Raw genomic sequence first — 21,409 nt, 5'->3', positions numbered from 1 at the left:
CCTTCCCCACTTAGCCTGGGCAGCCCTTCTCTCTTCTCTGACCTTTCAGTTTCTTGATAAATCACATTTGACTCAAAGCAGCTTATACTATGTCAGATGGAAAAAATGAAGCACGCAGGGAATTTTCTCCCCCTGATATTTATCTACTCTTATCACCTTATATGAGATGGATTTAAAAAAAAAAAAAACATGAAATTTAAAATCCAAAGTTTCAAATCTGAGTCTGGCTTTTGCTAAGACATGCAACCTATGCAGGCCCAATTTTTTTCCCCTGTGACTTGGCAAGCAGGTGCCCTGTGATCTGCTTCCGAAGACCCTCTTAAGGATCGGGGAGGTGGTTTTGTGATTATCGTACAGATGCCGGATGATGTGAATAGTAACATGCTGCTGTTGGTGACGTTGAAGATCATTTCCCTAACTTGCAGGGCCAGCCCCCATGGGCCTTTCTAAGATGTGTTTCTCAACTGAAAGGAAGGAAGGGACTAGAACAGCATTGCAGAAAGAGCAGCGTTCCAAGAGCCAGAAAGCCTGCATTCTCATTCTGGATACTTTGGGCCTTAGCATTCTTCCTTTTAAAAAGGAAGTTGCAGGAAATGACTCCTGTGCTCTCCTCTGCCTCTGGCACTCAGGTCAGCAATTCTGTGATCTTAGGCAAGTTGTTTCTCTGCGGGCCTCGTTTTCGTCATCAGGCAAATGAAGGGATTAAGCTGACTGGCCTGTCTGGTCCACTTCTTTTCTGAGGATTGACACGGTCCAGGTGAACCGCCCCTTATCATCTGGTGTATTCTTAACCACACCACAACTTGGCCCCCCAGGCTGTGGCCTCTGGGACCACAGATAGTGGGCTGTGGTTTCCTTTCTCCTCCCTGTTTGTTTGTTTCTGCTGTGTGCTCACAAATAAGTGGCCAAGGGACAACTTGGCAGAGTCAACCGATTCTTCCAACAAGATGCTTTAGACACGCAATGATCTGAGGCTGCAGGCTGGTTGGCCTTCCTCAAGCCTGAGGATTAAGTGTCACGCTAGTGTGTCAGGGCAGAGTCAGGCCTTTCCCGTCTCCCCAGTGCCCTGGGGTTCTGGGTCCTCTCAACCCATGTGCAGTCTTCCCCAGGGCCAGGCTGCAGGCCCCCCCCCCCCCCATTTCTCCCTCTGCCAGGAACGCCTCTCTTCACGAGCTTTCTCCTTCAGGGTTTGTGGGAAATGCTTCCTTCTTAATAAAAGCCCTTCCTAATCTCCGTGATCAATATCCATCATTCTTTCTGGATGCTTTTCACAAGTGGTATGCACTTCTTTTTAGCTCTTATCAGTTCATCTTTTTAAAAAAAAAATTCTGTTGCTGCTTATCTGTCTGCTCCACTGAGAGCTGGGCATCTGTTAGAGTCCGGCAGGCCTCCTCAAGCAGGCACTCAGTGTCATGACCACCTATGCAAGTTAGCAGGACTTTTGGATACCCACTTACTCCAAGGATTTGGTTTGCTTTATTTTTTTGGTCAGAAGTAGAAGATTTGGGCATGAACACAGGAATGTTGAAGCTGAAGTATCAGTCTTCTAGGGACCCTGACGTCCTGGTCAGCCCCGGATTGTTCACATCACATCACCACGATCAATGTCAACAGTCTCTTGAATTTAAGACCCAGGTGCCAGCCTAACTGAGGCTCCATCCTCAGTGACCTGGAGGATTTGTCAGAGACAGAGCTGCTTAGTGGTTAGGAACAGGGCCTCTGCTGTCAGACAGATCTGGGCTCACATCCACATCCTGGTACAGCCCCTTGTTGGCCATGTCACCTTGTCTCAGTACTTAGCTTCTCTGGCTTCTTGCTCATAAAATGGAATAATAATGCCCACCTCCCAAGGAGGCTCTGAAGTTAACTGAGGTGCAACTCTTAGTACAAAGCCTGGGATCAGGAATGGTGTCAGCCACGTGGATGCATATACTACCCTATTGAAGGGTCTCACACTCTGAGGTGTTCCTTGAAATGGCACTCACAGATTTAGATCCTGTATTCTTGAATATGTGACAAGTGACACCGGATAACTTCAAAGAGCTCAGAGGTGGGCAGATCAGTGCATTTTGCCATTTACAAAGGGCTGTTTGTGGAAGTCATCTCATGGTTTCATACCATACTCCAGAGATGGGCCAGGCAGGTGGCATCAGACCTATGTTGCAATGACATCATCGGCTGAGAGAGGTTAAGTGACTTGCCTGGGGTGGCTCATGCAGTTAGAATGTGCCCCTGAGACTTAAGCCTCAGTTTGCCTATTTCCTTATAAATCGTCTTTCCACAAACCACAGGAAGGAGCAGGAGAAGAAATTGGCTTTGGGCCGTGACAATGATGATGCTTACTACCTAAGGAATAGGGCAGGTGTTCCATGGAGGCCCAGCTTAAAAACAGGTGGAAAAATGATCCGTCACATTTTGCCAAAGAAGAGAGTCCACGTAAGAGTAGCAGGAAACATGGAACTAAGGAGGAACATATTCTGAAAGGCTCCAACTGCCCAGCTAAGGAATTCAAGCTGATTGGGCCATGGAGATAGGGAAGATTTCAGAAGGGAGTAACAAGATGATGAGAAGCTCCCAAACCATGACTCACCAGAAATGATCTTTAAGGAAACAGGTGCTTAACCTGGTAAAGAGAAGACTTAGGGAGAGAGGAAAGTGTTTGTCAGGCCTGGGGGAGAACGTGATCGGTATTGGATAAAGGAAGAAGCAGGCTCATTTTGTGTGGTCTCCATGAGTGGTTGGGGCTGGTGGGCAGCGATGAGGGTCAGTGGATAGAAGCTCTAGGGAGATATTTTCAGTTCAAATGAAGAAAAACTTTCTGATCCTTTCAATGCACTTTAACCAGAGTTAAAGGCCTCAGTCAGAACCACCCCAAGGTCTAATGCTACAGCCGGAAAACTTCTCTAGTATAGCCTGGGCTGTCTTGAGAGGCATAAGATCCCCTTCCTTCCAGTGGTCAAGAGAAATGTGTCACCCACCTCGTGCTGGGGGTGGTCTGGGCTGGACAATTTCTCATAAGCGTTTGTGCATCTGCGTGTGTTGTGAAATCTTCAGCAACCCTAAATCCCTTAATTAGAGGGAGAAAAAAGGCAAGTGATCAATTAGGCTCTCTGTTTAAAAGCCTACATTTGCATGCTCCATCTTAACTGAAGTCTGAGGAGCAGAGACTGTGGCCAAGCAGGAATTTCATCCTGCGTGTAGCTGGGTGACTCCACCTAGGAATTGAAAATCATTTAGCTGAAATTGTGACATAGCCAGCAAATTATAGTCTGCCTTCAGGTTGGGGCTGCGGCTGCCACTGTGGCGCAATCCTCTGGCAGGTAACACTAAGTCGACTCAGGGCAGTCTCCCTGCCTGGCCCTGCTGCTGCTCAGTTAGCAGGCTGCAGGCCAGGCCAGCTGGGGCAGCAAAGGAGGGGAGCCGGGAAGCCAGCCCCCGACCTGCGTAACAGGAGTCTGTCTAAGGGGGACCTCAGAGCTGCATTCACACCCTAATTCTGAGCCTCACTACAGCCTGGGAGATTGGTGGGTCAGGCTAATGAGGACACTGAGCATAAGAAAAGTGAAAGGATTTGGCCAAGGTCACATTGTAGGCAAGTTACAGCACCTGGCTTTGAGTCCTAGTCGCTGAAGCCAGCTCAGAGTATTTTTCTAACTCCACCACACTGGGGTCAAGGCTGATCAGCACAGACCCATCCAAGGGGAGATCAATGAGTAGTGGTCAGTCACCAATATCCACGCTGTGCACACTGGAAACGTGGAATCCCTTAAGGATATTAATGATCCTGATAACATCAATACCAACTTCTGACGCCGGGCTGTGCCAGGTGCTATACTAATTAAGCACTTTATATTCATCGACTCCTTTAATTCTCGAAGAAATTCCACCTCAGTTTTATAGATAAGTAAGGAGGCTTTGAGAGGTGAGGTGACTTGGCATAGGCAGAATTTTGACCCAGGCGGATCTCTGTGACCTCAGTTTCCTCTCTGAGGGCAGTGCCACTTGTCTGTCATTTCTTCAGCTTCCTCTGTCAAGTCATTGAAAGGATGGCCCAGGGTCCAGTTCCTCTTGGCTCCCAGGCCAACCGTAATAACAATCATAATAAATTGTCAAGAAGTTCTCAGGCTTCCTGGTGGGACTGACCCTGCATAAGGCAGGCCTTGCCAAGAGTCAAAGCTGGTGCATGGCAGAGGCCAAGGCCACCCTAAAGGCCACCCTTAAACCTCCGAATCAAGGTCCATTGCTCTTTGCCATATACCTCTGCTCTCTTTAGGCTCTCTTCCTAATCAAGCGGGCTCCAGAGTCACTTACACAGGGGAATGAATCTCACAATTGTGTGTCCTTGGGTTACTCCATTCGTCCCCATTTTACTAGAGCAATAGCAGTAGCACCCAGGTGAGAGGGTTGAGATGCAGTGGCTGGCTGCAGCTTGCCCACAGGAAAAGCTAAGTGGACGGGAGTGACAATCCCCAGTCCTAATGTTATTGATTTGCTTATTCAAACGTGTGTATATGTGTTCCTGCTATAGGTCAATGGCTCTGCTAGTTTTGGAGCAAGGAATGAATTAACCCACAGCCTGTTCCTTCAAGTCTAAGGATGGGATCCACTAAACATGTCCCAGTGCAATGTGACCAACATCTTAAACACCCAAATCTATCTATCTTCCTTCCTTCCTTCCTTCCTTCCTTCATTCCTTCCTTCCTTTCTTCCTTTCTGTGCTGGGGATTGAACCCAGGGCCTCATGCATGCTAGGCAAGCACTCTACCACAGAGCTATACCCCCATCCCATGATACATATCTTACTACAGGTCCTTAAATGTACCAAAGGCTGTAGGAGCCCAGAGGATAGGGAAAGGACATTAATTCCTCTTTTCAAATTTTTCTAAGCCTCTTGTCTATTCATTCTTGTATTCAAGACCCAGAATTCCCACCTTCTCCCTAAAGACCCAATCTTCTCATGGCAGTATTCAGTCCTCACTCTTCCACTCCAGCGCTGGGGAAGTCTTGCGAAATAGCGGCTGTATCAGGACTCCCTGAAATGTGACTATTAACTCCCCTGTCTATCACAGGAAACCTCAATACTTGTAAATATCCATCATAGGATCTTGGAAAAAACATTCACCTTAAAAACAAGCAAACGAGTCCTGGGTTGTGGCTCAGTGGTAGAGCGCTTGCCTAGCACGTGTGAGGCACTGGGTTCGATTCTCAGCACTACATAAAAATAAATAAAATAAATAAAATAAAGGTATAGTGTCAATCTTTAACAAAAAATACTTTTTAAAAAATAAGCAAACAAGCAAAAAAAAAAATGTAGAGTGTCAGAGGTTCTTCTCACCCATATTTTTTTAAACCGATAAAGAAGCAGAGGGTCAGTGACTACCCCAGCAGTCTTTTTTATTTTCTTTTTTTTCCCCCCTGTAGTGGGAAGTGAACCCAGGGGCTTTAAACCACTGAACCACATCCCCAGCCCTTTTTAATTTTATTTATTTATTTGTTTGCTTGTTTGTTTTTGTGGTGCTGAGGACTGAACCCAGGACCTCATGCATGCCAGGCAGACACTCTACCACTGAGCCATATCCCCAGCCCTAATTTTTTTATTGTTTATTGAGACAAGGTTTCACTCAGTTGCTCAGAGCCTCACTAAGTTGCCAGGCTGGCCTTTGAACTTGTGCTCCTCCTCGCTCAGCTTCCCGAGCCTCTGGATTACAGGGTGCACCACCAGATCCCACTTCCCCTGCAGTCTTACAGGTAGCATGTGGTAAAACCAGAAGGCCAGTGGCTGTCACTCCTTCTCATGAAAAAGAATAATTTTTCCCCTAATCTAGAATCAAACTGGCACTGGATTCTTGATGATCTCTGGTTTAGTCCGCTGTGGTCCGTGAACATTCGCTTTCCACTTTGTCATCACTAGGACTATTCCTCTGCCTATGTGAGTTGAGAAGGGTGGGCACGATTGTCCCTAGTCAAAAACAAGGCTTCCAGCTTTCAAGGCTGAATGATGATCGCAACCTGGCCAGCTATTGGAGAGCTTCCAACTTCAAGTCCAGCGTTCTATCACACCACAGCCCTGAACAAATGGACAGTGAGGTGTTTCACACCCCTTGTGCAAGCGGGAAACACTGAAATATATGCACACTGAGAAAGGACTTCACAGGTTTCTGCTTGGGGGTTCAGCTGAGATTTATTGACCCAGAAAGAACTTGCATAAGACTTACCCTAAGCCTTATGATCCAGGAAGTCGTTCACCTTTTTTAAAAAATAAATCATAAAAACAAACTATTTGACGTTCTTATCTCACCCCTTCCTCCCAAGCTGGTCTTGCACAAGCGTGATGACCTGCCATTGGGCGATGAGCGTGTCGTAAGTGAACGTTTACAGGCACTACAGGAATGACCTGGTGCCTCGCCCACCTCATTAGAATTCTAATTGGGGTGTGTAGGAGAGGCTTCTATAAATGGTAAGGCAATCCCTGGCACCACATCTCCCCACACTGTCCCTGACATTCTCAGCAGAGCCCTAGAGGAGGCTGAGGAAGGCGAAACATGAGAGGTGAGTGCGTAGCATCTTCTCTGGCAAGCCCTTGCTGGAGGCCCGGTGCGGGGCCTGAGCAGCCGACCAGGACAGCTGCCTGCCGGGGGCCACTGTTGAAGGCTGGATCTCAGTATTTCAGGGTTTTATTCAGAGGTAGCTCTTTTCAGAGTGGCTGCCGGCTCCCTCTAGCACCTTCTAGGTGTGGGATGTAGTTCTGAGTGATGGGCAGGTGTTCAGTGCAGCTGAAGGTCAATGTCCCCTTAGATAGAGGACTAGCTTTATTGTGTTGGTGTTTCTTTGATACATTTTGTCACCACTACTAAAGTCAAGCCAGAGAGCACTTGCTCGTTGTGTTTTGCACTGTGTGTTTTACCAGCTGTCAGCAGCAGAGGCAAAGAATAGCAAGAAGACTCAGAGCCCTCAGGGGGTGAGAGAGCAAGAGCAAGGAAGCTTAGTTGTAAAAAGAAAACTCCTTGGCATCGCTGGAATGCTCCTAAGTAAACTATGCATCCGGAAGCACCAGGTCCTTGTCAGAGATTTGATGTGCTGAAATCCAGTAGCAGAAGGTGTACCACAAGATGCTAGGTGTTCCTACCTGGGAAGGGGAGCAAAAGAGAACAAGAAGTGCAGGTTCTTTAACTCTGTAGTTACTGTCGGTTACTGTCGAGGATTTGGGCCCTTTGTTAATCAGAGACCCTGCTAAGCCCCTGATAATTACTGCCTGTCATGGGTGTTCAGCCTTAGACATTGATAGCAGCGATGCCAAACCCAAACAAGGCATGAGTCAAACCCATAAAATACTGTGAATGGCAGTTAGGACCACAAGAAGGTTTACCACAGGAATCACTGAGCCAGATGCAAAAGGTGAATGCTGTCTCCTCTAGGAACCCCCAAGACCAGGTCAGGGTTGTTGCAAAAATGTGCCTTCCCCTGCCTTCCATTTTCTCCTGTGGATACGCAGTATGGCCAGGATGCTACTGAGAGGAGCCCTGAGTCCTTCAGACTTTGTCAAAAGGGGATGGTAGCTGTTACGAAGCTTACCTCTCTCCCCCAGGAAGTGACTGAGCACTTGAAATGGACAGACCTTTGTCAGAGTCACACAACCAGTTGGTAGCAGAGCCCAACTATGGCCCAGCCACTGTGGGATCTGTTTATTGTGTCCTGTTGCTCGAGCTGAGCTCATACACAAGTGCAAGTGACATGTGGGACACAGGAAAGCAATCCTGATTGTGGTTTCTTATTTGGTCTCTGTTACCAACTGCTCCCTGTCACTTCTGAGCCTTCAGTCTGCAAGATGAAGAGCTTGAAATAGAGGGACTCTGAGGCACCTTGCAGGAGTGATTCTCCATGAAAGGAACTCAAGGGCAGAGAGCCAGTGGCCCCAGTATGTGCCCAGCCCCTGGAGGTACGAACCACATGAGTAACGCGCACATAGTGGTCCAGCTGCTTGACGTCGCTAGGGTCTGAGATTCCCGGGCACTGAGCTCCTAGAGCCCAATCAAGTTAACCAGAGACATTCTAAAGTCACAACAGAATGAGGGCAGTGGCTGGTTGGGAAAAAATCAATTTGAATAAGAGGAAGGAAGAGCAGGTGAATGCATCCAGTGCCTTAAATTTGTCACACATGTAGTCCCTAGCTCAGCGCCTAGTCACTCAGCCAGGAAGGGGGTTCATGTTTCGTGGGTGAATGGATTTACTTGTGGGAAAGGGAAAAGGACTATGCCAGGTGCAGAGGGGATCAGGAGATGAATGGCATGCAGGGCCTGCCCTTGGTGAGCTTTCAGTCTTGACGACACCAGTTCATTGGTAAGATACATGCAGGGTGCACTGACAAATGCAAACCAAGTGCTGTGGGGACCAAAATGAGGTAGAGATTAATCTTGGCTGGAATGTGGAATATGGACGGCCCTGGAAAGTCAATGGCACTTGGTCATGGACAGTGAGCTGGGCTTGGTCTGGAGTGGTTTGTGAGATTAAGAGCATTCAGGCAGAGGGAACAGGTAAATAAATGTGGACTTATATTTAGGTGGGACCCAGGGGACTATCAGGATGACATGTGTGTTGAGACTCTGCGTCTAGCTCCTAACTTGTTCCTCTTGCCTGGAATAAGAGTGTGTCCAGTTATTCTGCCTGTCGGCAAAGAAGGTCACCTGGACCGTGGATGGGACAATGGTGGCTCAGGAAGAGTCAGCACTATCCTACACACAGCAGCCTCAAGCACCCCTGGAATGAACAGGAGTGCAGACTGTGCGCCCAGGTGTTGGGCCCGAGGTGGAGGGGAGCACTGTTCCCCATCCCCAGCGCCTCTCGGGGACTACGGTTCTGTCCTGCTGGGGGCCATGAGCTTTCTTACCAACCACTTTCCTGAACGTGGCACTAGCCTTGGCTTCAGGCATTACCTTCTCTTGGCTCTGTTTCCCCATCTCCCGAGGGTGTGTCACATTCTGGACTCGTGGGTCGGTCACCAAACATCTCCCTGCAGCTGGCGCATCAGGGGCTCCTTGTCCCATGGAAGGCATTCCTGCTGGGGTGCTACCTACTTCTTTCTGTGAATCTTCTGGGATCTTTCTGGACTCTCCTTGCATTCTTGATTCAGTCACCTGGACTCTGCTCACTCTGAAAAGAAGATGACCCCTCTGGGCTCCAGTGAGAACCAGCTACCTCCTCTGTGCCCCAGACTCACCGTCTTGGCTGACATGGACAGCAGCTGCTCCCTGTTCATTAGAGACATGTCCCCCCTGGCCTGAGGGCCACCCATACTTCGGTTTTTGTTACCATGGGACTGTATTCAGGGGCAGGGAAACCAAGGGTTACAAGGGCAAGTCAAGAGGTGCTCTCTGGATTGACTGTCCCCTATTGGTGGAGTGAGTGGTCTCGGACAGGTTAGATAACTTGTGTGTCTGGGTTTCCTCACCTGTACATTAGGGTTATTGTGCTATCCACTTCCTAGGTGTCCCCTAGGACCTGGAAACTTCTTTCATGAGTCTGTTTTCTCCTTGCTTTGGGATCTTATGAGGTGAAGTTTATTTCCTAATCAAGGATGATTCCCAGGGGATCTCCCCTGTTAGGAACCTCCCTAACACCTGTCCTCCTGTCCCCTCACCAGTCCCCTTAATACACTCCTGGAGCCTTGGGTCCTGGTGTCTGCATGAGCTGCTTGTCCACCTCAAATGATTTCTCCATGCTACCTCCACCTGCGGGGCTGTGTTCTCTGTTGGGGCCGTCGCTGTCCTCCCCAGGGCCACACGTCAGGCTGCGTGTGTGCTGAAGTTAGGAAATTCTTTTCCTACCACTTGGGAGCAGAAAGAGGGAGAGGCCCGTCGTCTTTGGTAGGGGCTGGGTGATGAGCTCCAAAGAAGCCTGCATTCCCCTCTCCTAGATTTATTTGGGAGAAGAGGACAGTGACACCCCCCTCCCCCTCAGAGCAGCTCAGGTAAGATCATGTGAAAAAGTGTCAATAGTATCAATGACACAGAGGCCTAAGTTAGGCAGTGCTCACAGAGCTTTTAAAAATACCAGTGCTCTTCCTACCCCAAAAGTGCTAATTGACTGATCTGGGGTGAGGCGCAGACCAACATGACACTCTCCAAAGGATTCATCTGGGCAGCATGGTCAGGAGATGCTCCCATGGTCTGAGAGATTCTAAACTTATTCAGAGGGGAATGAGGTCCCTGGATGGCAGTTCCAGGGACTGGCCCTAGTTTTTGCCCCCCTAATCACTTGGGTTAGCTGCAGGGTGGCAGCTTAGAGTCATCCAGGCTGAACTGGGGTCCAGGCTCTGCCTGAGCTCGTGATATTGGACAAATGACTTCACCTGACTCAACTTCCAAGTGCCTCATCTATAAAACGGGCATAACCACATCAGAGAGTTTTTCTGACATTAAAAGATGTCATGCAGGTAAAAGGCTTGACATAGTGTCTGGCTCTGAAGAATATTACCATGGCAGCCCACAAAAAGCTCAAATCCTCCTCTACTCCTGTGTGACTTTGCCATTATATGTGCAAAACCAGGGATAGCGGTGGGTCTGTCTTAGATCCCAACAATAACCCTACAAGGTAGGACATTCCGATCTCAAAACTCCTTTCTACACTTGAAGAAAACAAATTAGAGACACTGATACTCTTGCCTGTCTAGGCTACCAGTCCAGGGCTTATCCCTCTTTGTCCCAGAGAGCCTCACACCAGCTCCTTCCTCTGTCCATCAACAGAGCCCCAGACTTCCCACTACCTGGAGCCACTTGTGCTACTCAGGGCTGGAAAGGATGAAGAGGGAGGCCAAGCTAAAACAGCAGAGGCTGGAAAGAGAAAGGGGAAGGGAGGCTGTCATCAGAGCCAGAGGTGGGGCTGGCCAGGAGCTGGAGAGGTAGGTGCCTGGGGCCTGGGGGGCGGGGAGAGCGGCAATCGGAATGACTCACAGCCCTTACATGACTTGGATCTGAGACCCGGCTTCTGGGCCAAGCTCGGCTTATAAACTTCTCTGTGATCTTAGCAGATCTCTTCTGCTTTGGGGTGGGGGCAAGGGGTGGGGGCTCAGTTTCCTATCCGATAATGTACAAATTTTGGATTCTATCACTCTTTTTCCAAGCTTCCCATTGAAACCCATGAGCGGGTTGTGAAATCAGCTTAGTGGATGGTGACCAGCAATCTTTTAAAAATATGAAGCAATAGAGAAAGTATCTGAGTGCTTTATACCTAGCTTTATAAGAAGCGCTAACATTGTTTCATGAAACTTGGTGTCCGTTGCTGATTGATGTGTGCGGACACGGTGTAAAATGCGTTTCTTAATGTGGTTTCTAGCTTTTTTTTTTTTTTTTTGAGAGAGAGAGAGAGAATTTTTAAATATTTATTTTTCAGTTTTTGGTGGACACAACATCTTTATTTTTATTTTTATGTAGTGCTGAGGATTGAACCCAGTGCCCCGCGCATGCCAGGCGAGCCGTTACCGCTTGAGCCACATCCCCAACCCAAGTTTCTATATTTTTTTAACAAGCTCAAAAGCCATTCAGCTAGATGATTTTTTAAAGAATTTCCTCTCAGCTGTAACTCTAGAAGTGTGTCAGATAAAAATATATCTTTGTCTTGAGTAGAGTCTGGGCAGGTAGGAGGTCCCACCTCCTGGAGTAGTTGTCATGCCACATTGGGTCACCTGCCAGCTCCTCTGTGGTATGAAACTCCCCGGAGCAGAGGTGAAATTAACCACATGCCCAGCAACCAAGGCATCCTTACCTGCATGCTACAGGGACTCACAAGGGTCAATTCAGCTGATAGTGACCCCCTTTCACAGTCTGGCATGTTCTCCCATCACCCCTGCCAAAGTTAGACCCCAGACACTAGCAGGGCAATTGATCAGGTTTCTCTGTGACAGTGAGCCGCCAAATAAGTGTCTTACCAAAAATAAATAAATAAATAAACAGGACAACAGTTTCTTTCTTACATGGTGTAGATGTGGGCATTTCTGGGCAGGTAAAGGCACTGTGGAATCTCCCCTGGCCCAGGCTCTGTCCTGCCTCCAATTCTGCCATCTCTAGGGTCTGAGGTGGCCACTGGAGCCCTGTCCACCCTCCAGAGAGCAGGTGGAAGAAGAGGGAGGAAAACCAGCAAAGGACATTTGCCAACAAATTTTTAAAAGAGCCTTCCTCCACAGGGCACGGTGGCACACACCAGTGATCCCAGTGGCTCAGGAGGCTGAGGCAGGAGGATCACAGGTTGGAAGCCAGCTTCAGCAACTTAGCGAGACTGTAAGCAACGTAGTGAGACCCTGTCTCAAAATAAAAAGTAAAAAAGGCTGGGATGTGGCTCAGGGGTTGAGTGCCCCTGGGTTCAATCCCTGGTACTGAAAAATATAGAGCCTTTCGTATGAATGTTTATAGCAGCACTCTTCAGAAGAGTCAAAAGGTAGAAACCATCCAAATGTCCATCATGTAATGAATGAATGGATAAACAATCTATGATCTATTCATAGAATGGAATATTATTATTCGGCCATCAGAAGAGAATGAAGTACTGATACATCCTATAACATGGATGAGACTGAACAGCAGCATTATGCTAAAGAGCACATGTTATGTGATTAATTTATATGAAATGTCTAGAACAGGCAAATGCATGGGAGAAGAAAGCAGATTTACAGTTGTCAGGGTCTAAATAAAGGAGGCAATGGAGGAGGGGGGCTGCTAACAGAGGGGGCTCTTTGGGGACCAGATAGTGCATAACATTGTGAATGTGGTGATTTTTTAAGAATTTAGAAGCCACTGGGTTTTACTTTAAATTGATTAAAATGGTGATTTTTTTAATGTTATGGACATTTTACCACAATTTTAAAAGTTAAAAAAAAAAAGATTCTCTGGAATCTATGTTTAAATGTAGAACTGCCTACAAGTCAGGGCCAAACCTTATTCATGTGACCACCCAGGTGCAATGGAGTCAGTGAAATATGGTGCCTGTTGATAAGGGGGATTTTATGACCAGGAAAGGAACAAATAAGTATTGGGAAAGAATTTAGTAATGTTCTCCACAGTAGGACTGCTGGTGGCTCTGATATTCTCAGGGGGAAAAAAAAGTGAGAAATTGCCTGACCCTCGAGTTAGCAGTAACTCAAGGAGGTGACATGATATTGTGGGATGAGCCCTGGAATGGAGATCCAGAGGTGCCCTTTGTGGGAACCTGTATTTTCCTCTGATTTTTTTTTTTTTTTTTTTACATACTGGGGATCAAACCCAGGGCCTCACACATGCCAGGCAAGTGCTCTACCACTGAGCTACACCCCCAGGAAGAATGCACCTCTCCATTCCCTCCCTCACCTAGGCTGGTGCAGGAAACAGCCCTGAGGTTCAAACATGTTCATGAACTGCAAACATAGATGGCAGGTCGCTTCTCCCCCTTTGTCTCTGTGCATGGATGGCAGCATAGGCAAAGTGCTCTGCCAAGGGCGGTGGGGGGAGGGCCAGGACAGGAGCAAATGGGTACTGAGATAGAATTTAGTAGTGTTAGGTGGAATTCAGTACTGTGGATTACCATCCGAATGCAATAATAATATTCCATTCTATGAATAGATCATATTTTGTTTATCCATTCATCCCCAAGTAATCCACAGGGTCAACAGGCCCTTTCCAAGGTCCCAAGAATTTTAGGAGCTGGGGGTGGCAGAAGCATGCATTTCTTATGGTGTCACACCTGGGTTTAGAACCCTGGCTTTGCAACTCCTGGATACAGAACCTCAAATAAGGTGCCTTGTCTCTCTGAGCCTCAGTTTCCAGTTGCTGAGAGTTCCTCGATGACACATTGCAGCCCGTTGACAAATGTCTTCCTCCTCTGTCCTCTCCAGCTCAGAGGAGACTGTGATCCCACGATACCCTCGTGGAGAGCAGACCTCCTCCTCCTTGCTGGGGCTTTCACTTGGTGTAGGAAAGGAGGCGATGGTGAACGTGGGCTCCGGAGGCAGACTCCTGTGACTGTGTACTATAGTCCTCCACGCAGGAGCGGGGTGACCATGACACGGCCTTCTCTACACCTTGGCTTCCTCATCTGTAAAACAGAGCATTACGCATGCCCAGCTCACAGGGTTTATGGGCTGATGCATGTAAGGACTGGAGTAATGACCGGCACATGGATGCCCAGTAAACTTCAGCTAGTACTGTGATCGTGGCCACCACAATCACCCTGGCTCTGACCCGGTGGGTCATGCAAAGTGCACCCGGCTCCTCGCCGCCCGTGTCCCTGGTGGGAGGAATGGTGTTTCTGCAGCTGAGGCCCCTGGAGCTCAGTCTTGTCTTGGTCATTCTCCAAGAGGACCAGTCACTGGTCTCTAGGATGAATGAGATGGGCCTTTGCTGCTGACACAGACGCAGCAAGGACAACCCGAGCTTTCCTAGAGCTGTCACAGGTGTGGACCTGTCGGCGGGGAGGGCAGGTGCCAGGTGGAGCTGCAGAGTCCCTCCCTTCTTTCCTTCCCCTGTGCTTGGCAGAGAGCCATCTGGGGACACACTTTCTGTGCCCAAAGAACTCACGGTCTAGAAGAGCGAGTTTGACCTGGAGAAGGGCGTGCTTCTTTCTCTAAGGTTGAGAAAGGAGGTGAAGAATCTGGAAGTGGCGTAGGGGGCTCAGGTGGTCTGAAACCAATTGTTCCATGGAGCCTTCTTTTTTCTAAAGTAACTCCACGAATAAAGCTCTACCAGATCTTCCCTGACCGGGACCAACAGAGAGCAGTGAGCAAGGCCAGTAGGAGGCAGAGGTTAAAAAAGCTGGGGACCCAGCAGCCTGGTTGTCTATGAACCGTGGAAAGCTCAGTGTCAGCTCACTCTGAGCCTCTGCATGGCCATCTCACCTGCTACTGATGGCCAGGAACATTCACCTTTTCTTCCTCCTTCCCTCTTCTCCCCCCTGGCCTCCCTTTCCTCCGCCCTTCATTCAGTCAATTCTTGTGGTTTGCATGCATGTCTCTGTTTCCTTAAATAACCCTGCCCTGGCCCCCTGCTTGCTCCTGTCTCCCTCCCTCCCTCCTCGGTGCAGGGCCTCTGTTCTAGGCAGCTCACTCATCTAGGCCTGCGGGCCTCTCTCCCCATCCTCGGGAAAGCACACTGCTTTAATGACACCTGACAAAATTATCTTCTTTCAAGTCCCGGCATGTTCTTCCTTCTTTTTAATTTGAATTTATTTTTAATAGATAAATGAAGACTGTGTATATATATTTTTGGGACACATACGATGTTTCAAGGCATGCATGCATATATTGTATGATGTTTAAATCAGGTTCGACATGTCTATCTCACCATTTACCATTTTAGGGTTGTTCCTCACCATTTACCATTTTAGGGTTGTTCGTCTTTCTTAGAGCTCTCTAATTATAGCTTAGTACTCATTGATCAATCTGTCCTCATACCTCCCTTCCCTTTTTTGTCCCCAATGAGATCAGCCTTTTGCATATGAATGAGACCATGTGGTACTTGTCTTTCTGTACCTGGCTTACATCACCGTACAAATGATCTCTAGTTCCATCCATTTTGTCAAAGGACAGGATTTCTGCCTTTTTTGTGGCTGAATAGTATTCCATTGTGTGTATGTACCACATTTTATTTACCTGCTCATTCCCAGATGGACACTTAGGTTGACTCCAATTCTTGGCTATTGTGCTTAAGTGCCCAATAAACATAGGCGGGCAGAGGTCTGTTTGACATACTGATTTCATTTCCCTTGAATATTTACACAAAACAAAAGTAGGATTGCTGGATCATAGGATAGTTCTAATTTTAATTTTTGGAGGACCTTCCATATGGTTTTCCAGGCTGGCTGAACTAGTATACATTCCCACCAGCAGTATGCAAGCCTTTCCCTCTTCTCTTACCTCCTGGCCAGCCCAGCCTTGTCTTTTGTCTTTTTTACAATAGCTATTGTTTCTAGAGTGAGGTGTGGCTTCCTGTGGTTTTGATTTGCATTTGCCTGGTGATTAGTGATGCTGCGCATTTTTTCATAGACCTGTTGGCCATTTATATGTCTTCTTTCAAGATCCAGTTTTTCACCAGGCACAGTGGGCAGGAGGTTCACCAGTTGAAGGCCAGCCTCAGATACTCAGTCCTAAACAATTTAGTGAGACCTTGTCTCAAAAGATTAAAAAAAAAAAAAAAAAAAGAGCTGGGGATGTAGCTCTATGGTCAAGTTCCTCTGGATTCAATCCCCAGTTCCTAAAAACAAAACAAAACAAAAAAATTCAGCATTTTCAATGAAGCTTTTTCTGATCCCTATAACTGTGATTGTCTGCTGCACCCTCCTTATGGGCAGGGGACAGAATTCCCCTGACTCCATCATCCTTTGTCACTCATGCCTATCTTACCCGATACAGATGATCTTAAAACTCCATCTCACCCGTTTTTCCACTCCAACATAGGGTCTAACAGAGTGTGGTACAAAGAAATAGGTGTTTTATATCTGTCTAATGAATGGGTGCCCTGCATTTCACCTTCCTTTATGGACCAAACTTTGAGTGGTAGTTACCAGGGTGTTTTATGACGTTAGTTTTTTCTTTGTTTACTTATTTTTTCATTCATTTATCTATCCAGTTATCCTACCCCAGTCAAGCAATGTGCGAGGCACCAGGATTTACAGATCAGGAAGGCATATTCTGATGGTGAGAGAGACACAAATTTAAGAATCCAATCTGACTGAGGTGTGCGTCTCCCTCCCAGCACGGTTGTGGACTTGTCATGAAGACAGAACTGTTCGGGTTGCGGAGGAATGAGTGACATAACATCTCACTCATCACTCCAGGGAATGAGCTGTTCTACAGGTTTCCATGAGCCAAACTCCTCATACGTCATGGGGTCTGTCATGAGCCCCATACAGTGTGGCTCTGTCACTTCTATAATCACATGAGCAGGACTGGAGTGGGGTGGATTTGGAGATGGGTGTCCTTGGGGTCTCATCTGGGAATTTCACTGGCCTTTGATCCAGTCCTCTATGTAGCTTTTGCCGGTGAGTTTTTGCAAGTTTCCTCGGAGGCTGGAATTTCCCAATCTCCAGGTCTAGAAATGTTGCTGAGGGTCATGGTTAGCAGCATCCTAAGCCCAAGCCACCTCCCAGTAAATGTTTGGCCCTTGGTGACTGGGGAGATGCAAGGACACAAGAAAGCAATCCATGCCCCTAGAGTGGAGACATGCGTCCTCCTCCCTGTTGGAACTTCATCCACTAAGCAATGAGACATGCTAAAACATAGGACAGAGTTGCTCTGGGGACACAGGTCTTCTGAATGGCTGGTGAAGTGTCCCTGAGTGTTTGGCCTATTTCTTGAAGTCTGAGTGACAGGTCACCAGATACAGATGAAAGACCTTCTCAGCAGTGGGAACAGTATGTGGAGAAGTGGCTCGGCTCTTTACAAGATCGGGGCCTTTCTATAATCTTGGATCATGTGAATTGGAATACCTGGGCCTAGAAAGGTCAAATTGGAATAGGCGGTGAGATTTTTACTAGGCAGGACCAAAGTCTTTTTGACTTCCAATGTGATTCCTTCCAGAAGTTTGGCTCTGCCCTGACTAGCCTCACCCCATTGCTGCTTTTTGGTGTCTTAGACTCTTCTCCACTCCACCACCCTTGACTCCCAAGAGTTCAGGTTGTCCTTCTCTGTCTCACAGCTCTGAGACTCCAGAGTGTCAACTGGCAAAAGTCTGCCAACCGGGATGCACATCACACGGAAAAATTCTCCAGCCAAGAACTCATCCTGCGCAGAGGCCAGCCCTTTGAGATCGCAATAGCCTGGAACCGAAATATTGCCCCCGAAGAACATCTAGATTTTGTGGTCTCCACAGGTACCTGCTCACCTCCCCACCACATCCACAGACACCTGAGTAGATTTTGGGACTGCCCGTCCCAAGGACGATGGCCACCACACTGGGATCGATGGGCTTTCTTTTGGACTCTGGCCCAGCTCTGCCATCCGTTCAGTGTAACCTTGGGCAAGTGGCTGCCCATCTTTGAGCCCAAGAGTTATCACCTTCAGATGATACTTCCAAGATGATAATAGGAACTCCTTTGGATGAATCCCCCCGAAGGACTTTGCGATTGTACTGGAACCTGACATGTCCCCATGGTCTGACCCACCGTCTTGGGTTTCCTTCATCTTCTGTCTTCTTTGACAGGGCCTTCGTCCTCAGAGTCAGCCAAGACAAAGGCTACATTTCCAATCAACACTGGGAGCGCTGGAGGAGGCTGGAAAGCACAGCTCAAGAGCAAGGAGGGCAATTTGCTGACGGTCATCATCTCCAGTCCCGTCTCTGCACCCATAGGGTGGTACACAATGAACATTCAGGTCACCTCCTCCTCCTCGGAAGGGATGTATACCGCGAGCCTTGGAGTATTCGTACTGCTCTTTAACCCCTGGATGCAAGGTAAGCCCGGATCCAAGCTGTGAACATGGAAAGGAGCTGAGAGAATGCCCTTTTGCAGGCTCAGGTTTCACTGGGGCAAGTTTGTGGGCTGTGGGAAAGAACAGAGAAGCTAGAGGTCAAAAGCTCTGCCACTTACCCAGCTTTGTGACTTTGAACGGTCAACGCTATCTCTCTGATCCTCAAATCCTTCCCCATCAAGTGAACATCCTGCTATTTCCTCTGGGGATCTGGAATTTTTATCCTGCATAAGCATGGTTCATTATAATTATGACTCCAATCCAGTTCTGAAGCTTGGCGATAGCTTTCTGCCTGAAGGAGGAAGTGTGTCATCCCTGGGTGACATTCTCATTTCCAGACCCTCAGGTCAGCCCAGCTACTCTTTCCAGCCCAGAGTACCACAAAGAAGGTTGGAAGCATTAATAACCCAAGACCTCATTCTCTAGGCGCAGGTGGGGGAAGGCTGATCGCTTGGATCCTCTGTGGGATTCTAGTCCCTGGTATCTGCTTTCTGTGTCAAACAGGGGATGATGTCTTTATGAGTAACGAAGCCGAGAGACGAGAGTTTGTTGAGGAAGATTCCGGCGCCATCTTCGTAGGAAGCACAAATCGAATTAATATGGTTGGCTGGAATTTTGGACAGGTAACAGTGAAGACTAAGGACAACGTCCCAATTAAGCAAGCTCAGTGGCTTGTCTCACAGATCAGCCCCGTATCTGTCCATTTGCCTGCCCTTATTCATTCATTCAGAAGATATTTATTGATCACCTATTATGCTCCATACCCTGAGCTGCTCACTGAGGATACACGAGATGGAGAAGATCTGCTGCTTAAAGGAGTCACAAGCTAGTGGGCTTGACAGACACACATAACTCGATTAGTACAATAACATAAGGCCCCAGAAAGACCGTCAGGACAGTAATATAGCTTCTGTTACTCATTCAGTGTAAAAGGCCAAAGGACCTAGTTTGAGGCAATTACTTAACATAAGCCTCATATTGTGACAATGGCTTCAGGTGTATTTTTAGTAACATATTTTCTCTTTATAAAACTGGTTTCCCAGGAGTCTACATAATATAGTCCAGGTCACAGCCATAGCTATAAGAAAACTTTGAGAAGACCTTGGCCTGATCATTCACTCGATAGATAGAGCAGCCGGGGCCGCACAGGCTGAGCAACAGACTCCCAACTCCACCGCAGCAAAGCAATGGGGGAGTAGGGACAGGGTCTTGGGTACAGCAGTTTGCAGGGCTAATGACTGGGCACGGCCACTGTTCCTCAGAGGCTCTCCGTTCAGAAGGTCACAGAGTGGAACGTCTCATTGAAATCCTGTGGTCTCAACATAGAGGCTCGCGTTCCCTTAGTTAGCCAGTACCACTTGTCATTTCTTTCGTGGTAATATATAGTCCCATTCTGAATAGTATGAAGAAGACATTCTGAAAATCAGCCTCGCTGTGTTGGATAAGAGTCTGAACTTCCGACGTGACGCTGCTACTGATGTGGCCCGAAGAAATGACCCTAAATATGTTACCCGGGTGCTGAGTGCCATGGTGAGTAACAGTAGAAAGGTAATTACTGGTGGTTACCTCCATAGAGAGGCCTTTCTCAGATGAGGTGTTACCTGCAGCTAAGCCAAGGAACCTGCCCGAATCCAGCCAGATTCAGCCACCTGCCTACATCATAGACAAATGGTAAAAAAAGAAAAGAAGCCCATTGCATAGGCGCACACCTGTCAACCCAGGGCTCTGGAGGCTGAAGCAGGAGGATCCCAAGTTCAGAGCCAGCCTCAACAACTTAGCAAGGCCCTAAGCAACTTAATGAGACCCTGTCTCAAAATTAAATACAAACCAAAGGGCTGGGGATGAGATTCAGTGGTTAAGTACCCCTGGCTCGGAGCACAGGTCAGTTTCTTGTTCTCAGCACGAGGAAGTGTGGGTTCTGTCTGTTCCAAAGGGCACTTCTCCTTTGGGCATCTTCCAGGGATGGGTCAGGAAGGAGAGGGGATGCAAAGATAGCCTCTGCTCTATCGTGGAGCCTCTGAGAAGGGAGGCACATTACATCTGCTAGGGAGCCCGAGGCTTTAAGCTCCTTTGCCATATCCAGCTCCTCCACAGAAGAAAGCTCTAGACTGTCGGGACACCCATTCATTATCTAGATGGGGAAAGATGCTCAAGGAGCTAGTGTGTGTTGCTCACAGTGCATCAACTGTGAGTCAGACCACAGGAAGGCCTTGAGCTGCCTACCCAGGCTCTCTTTCCACTCACTTCGACCTTGGCATGAGAGATTTGCCACACATGAGCATGCACACACACACACACACACACACACACACACAGAGACACACGCACACACAGCTAAATCCTGGAGGAATCTGTGGCTCTGCACTCAGTGTATAGAGAATGCCTCCATTAAAAAAATGACCAGACAAGGGTTGGGGCTGTGGCTCAGCAGTAGAGCGCTTGCCTAGCACGTGCAAGGCCCTGGTTCGATCCTCAGCACCACGTAAAAAGATAAATAAATAAAATAGATTGTGTCCGACTACAACTAAAAAATAAATATTAAAAAAAATGACCAGACAGTGTCCCAGTAAATCCCATTATCATATGTAATCATAATGCATCAACCACAAAAATTTTTTTTAATTCAAGTAAGCAAGAGGATCAACCAGCTTACAAGTTAAAAAATAAAAGTCAAAGTTCTTTCATTTTAACTTTCTTGAACTAAACAATTACCTAGAAGTATCTCAAACTGCTTTTTTATTTTGGTTCATGATTTAGGGTTGTCTTGGTCTTTTTACTTTTGAGATGCATTATTATTATTATTGTTGTTGTTGTTATTATTATTATTTTATTTCCAAACAAACTAGTAACTTGGTTAGAAATTCCAACAACTTCCAGTTGCAGGATACATATGCAGGGTTAATTGGAGAGGGATATTTGAGAGTTGAGTCTGAAACCAAGCCTTGCAGGAAAGGAATGGAATAGGCTCCAAGAACCTGGGGGCCCTGG

General features: G+C 47.6%; 1 protein-coding gene across 1 annotated transcript in view; it reads left to right on the top strand.

Moving 5' to 3' along the window:
- Positions 1-16,839: 16,839 nt before the first annotated feature.
- Tgm3 (transglutaminase 3) overlaps positions 16,840-21,409 on the top strand; it is a 28,637-nt gene continuing 24,067 nt past the window's right edge. The window contains exons 1-5 of the mRNA XM_071607430.1: positions 16,840-16,865; positions 17,623-17,825; positions 18,156-18,404; positions 18,926-19,044; positions 19,823-19,951. Of these exons, the coding sequence (XP_071463531.1) occupies positions 16,840-16,865; positions 17,623-17,825; positions 18,156-18,404; positions 18,926-19,044; positions 19,823-19,951 (726 nt within the window). The remainder of the gene's footprint in view (positions 16,866-17,622; positions 17,826-18,155; positions 18,405-18,925; positions 19,045-19,822; positions 19,952-21,409) is intronic.

The sequence above is a fragment of the Marmota flaviventris genome, chromosome 2 (assembly GCF_047511675.1).
Source record: "Marmota flaviventris isolate mMarFla1 chromosome 2, mMarFla1.hap1, whole genome shotgun sequence".
NCBI lineage: Eukaryota > Metazoa > Chordata > Mammalia > Rodentia > Sciuridae > Marmota > Marmota flaviventris.
This window is presented reverse-complemented; position numbering and strand designations above follow the sequence as displayed.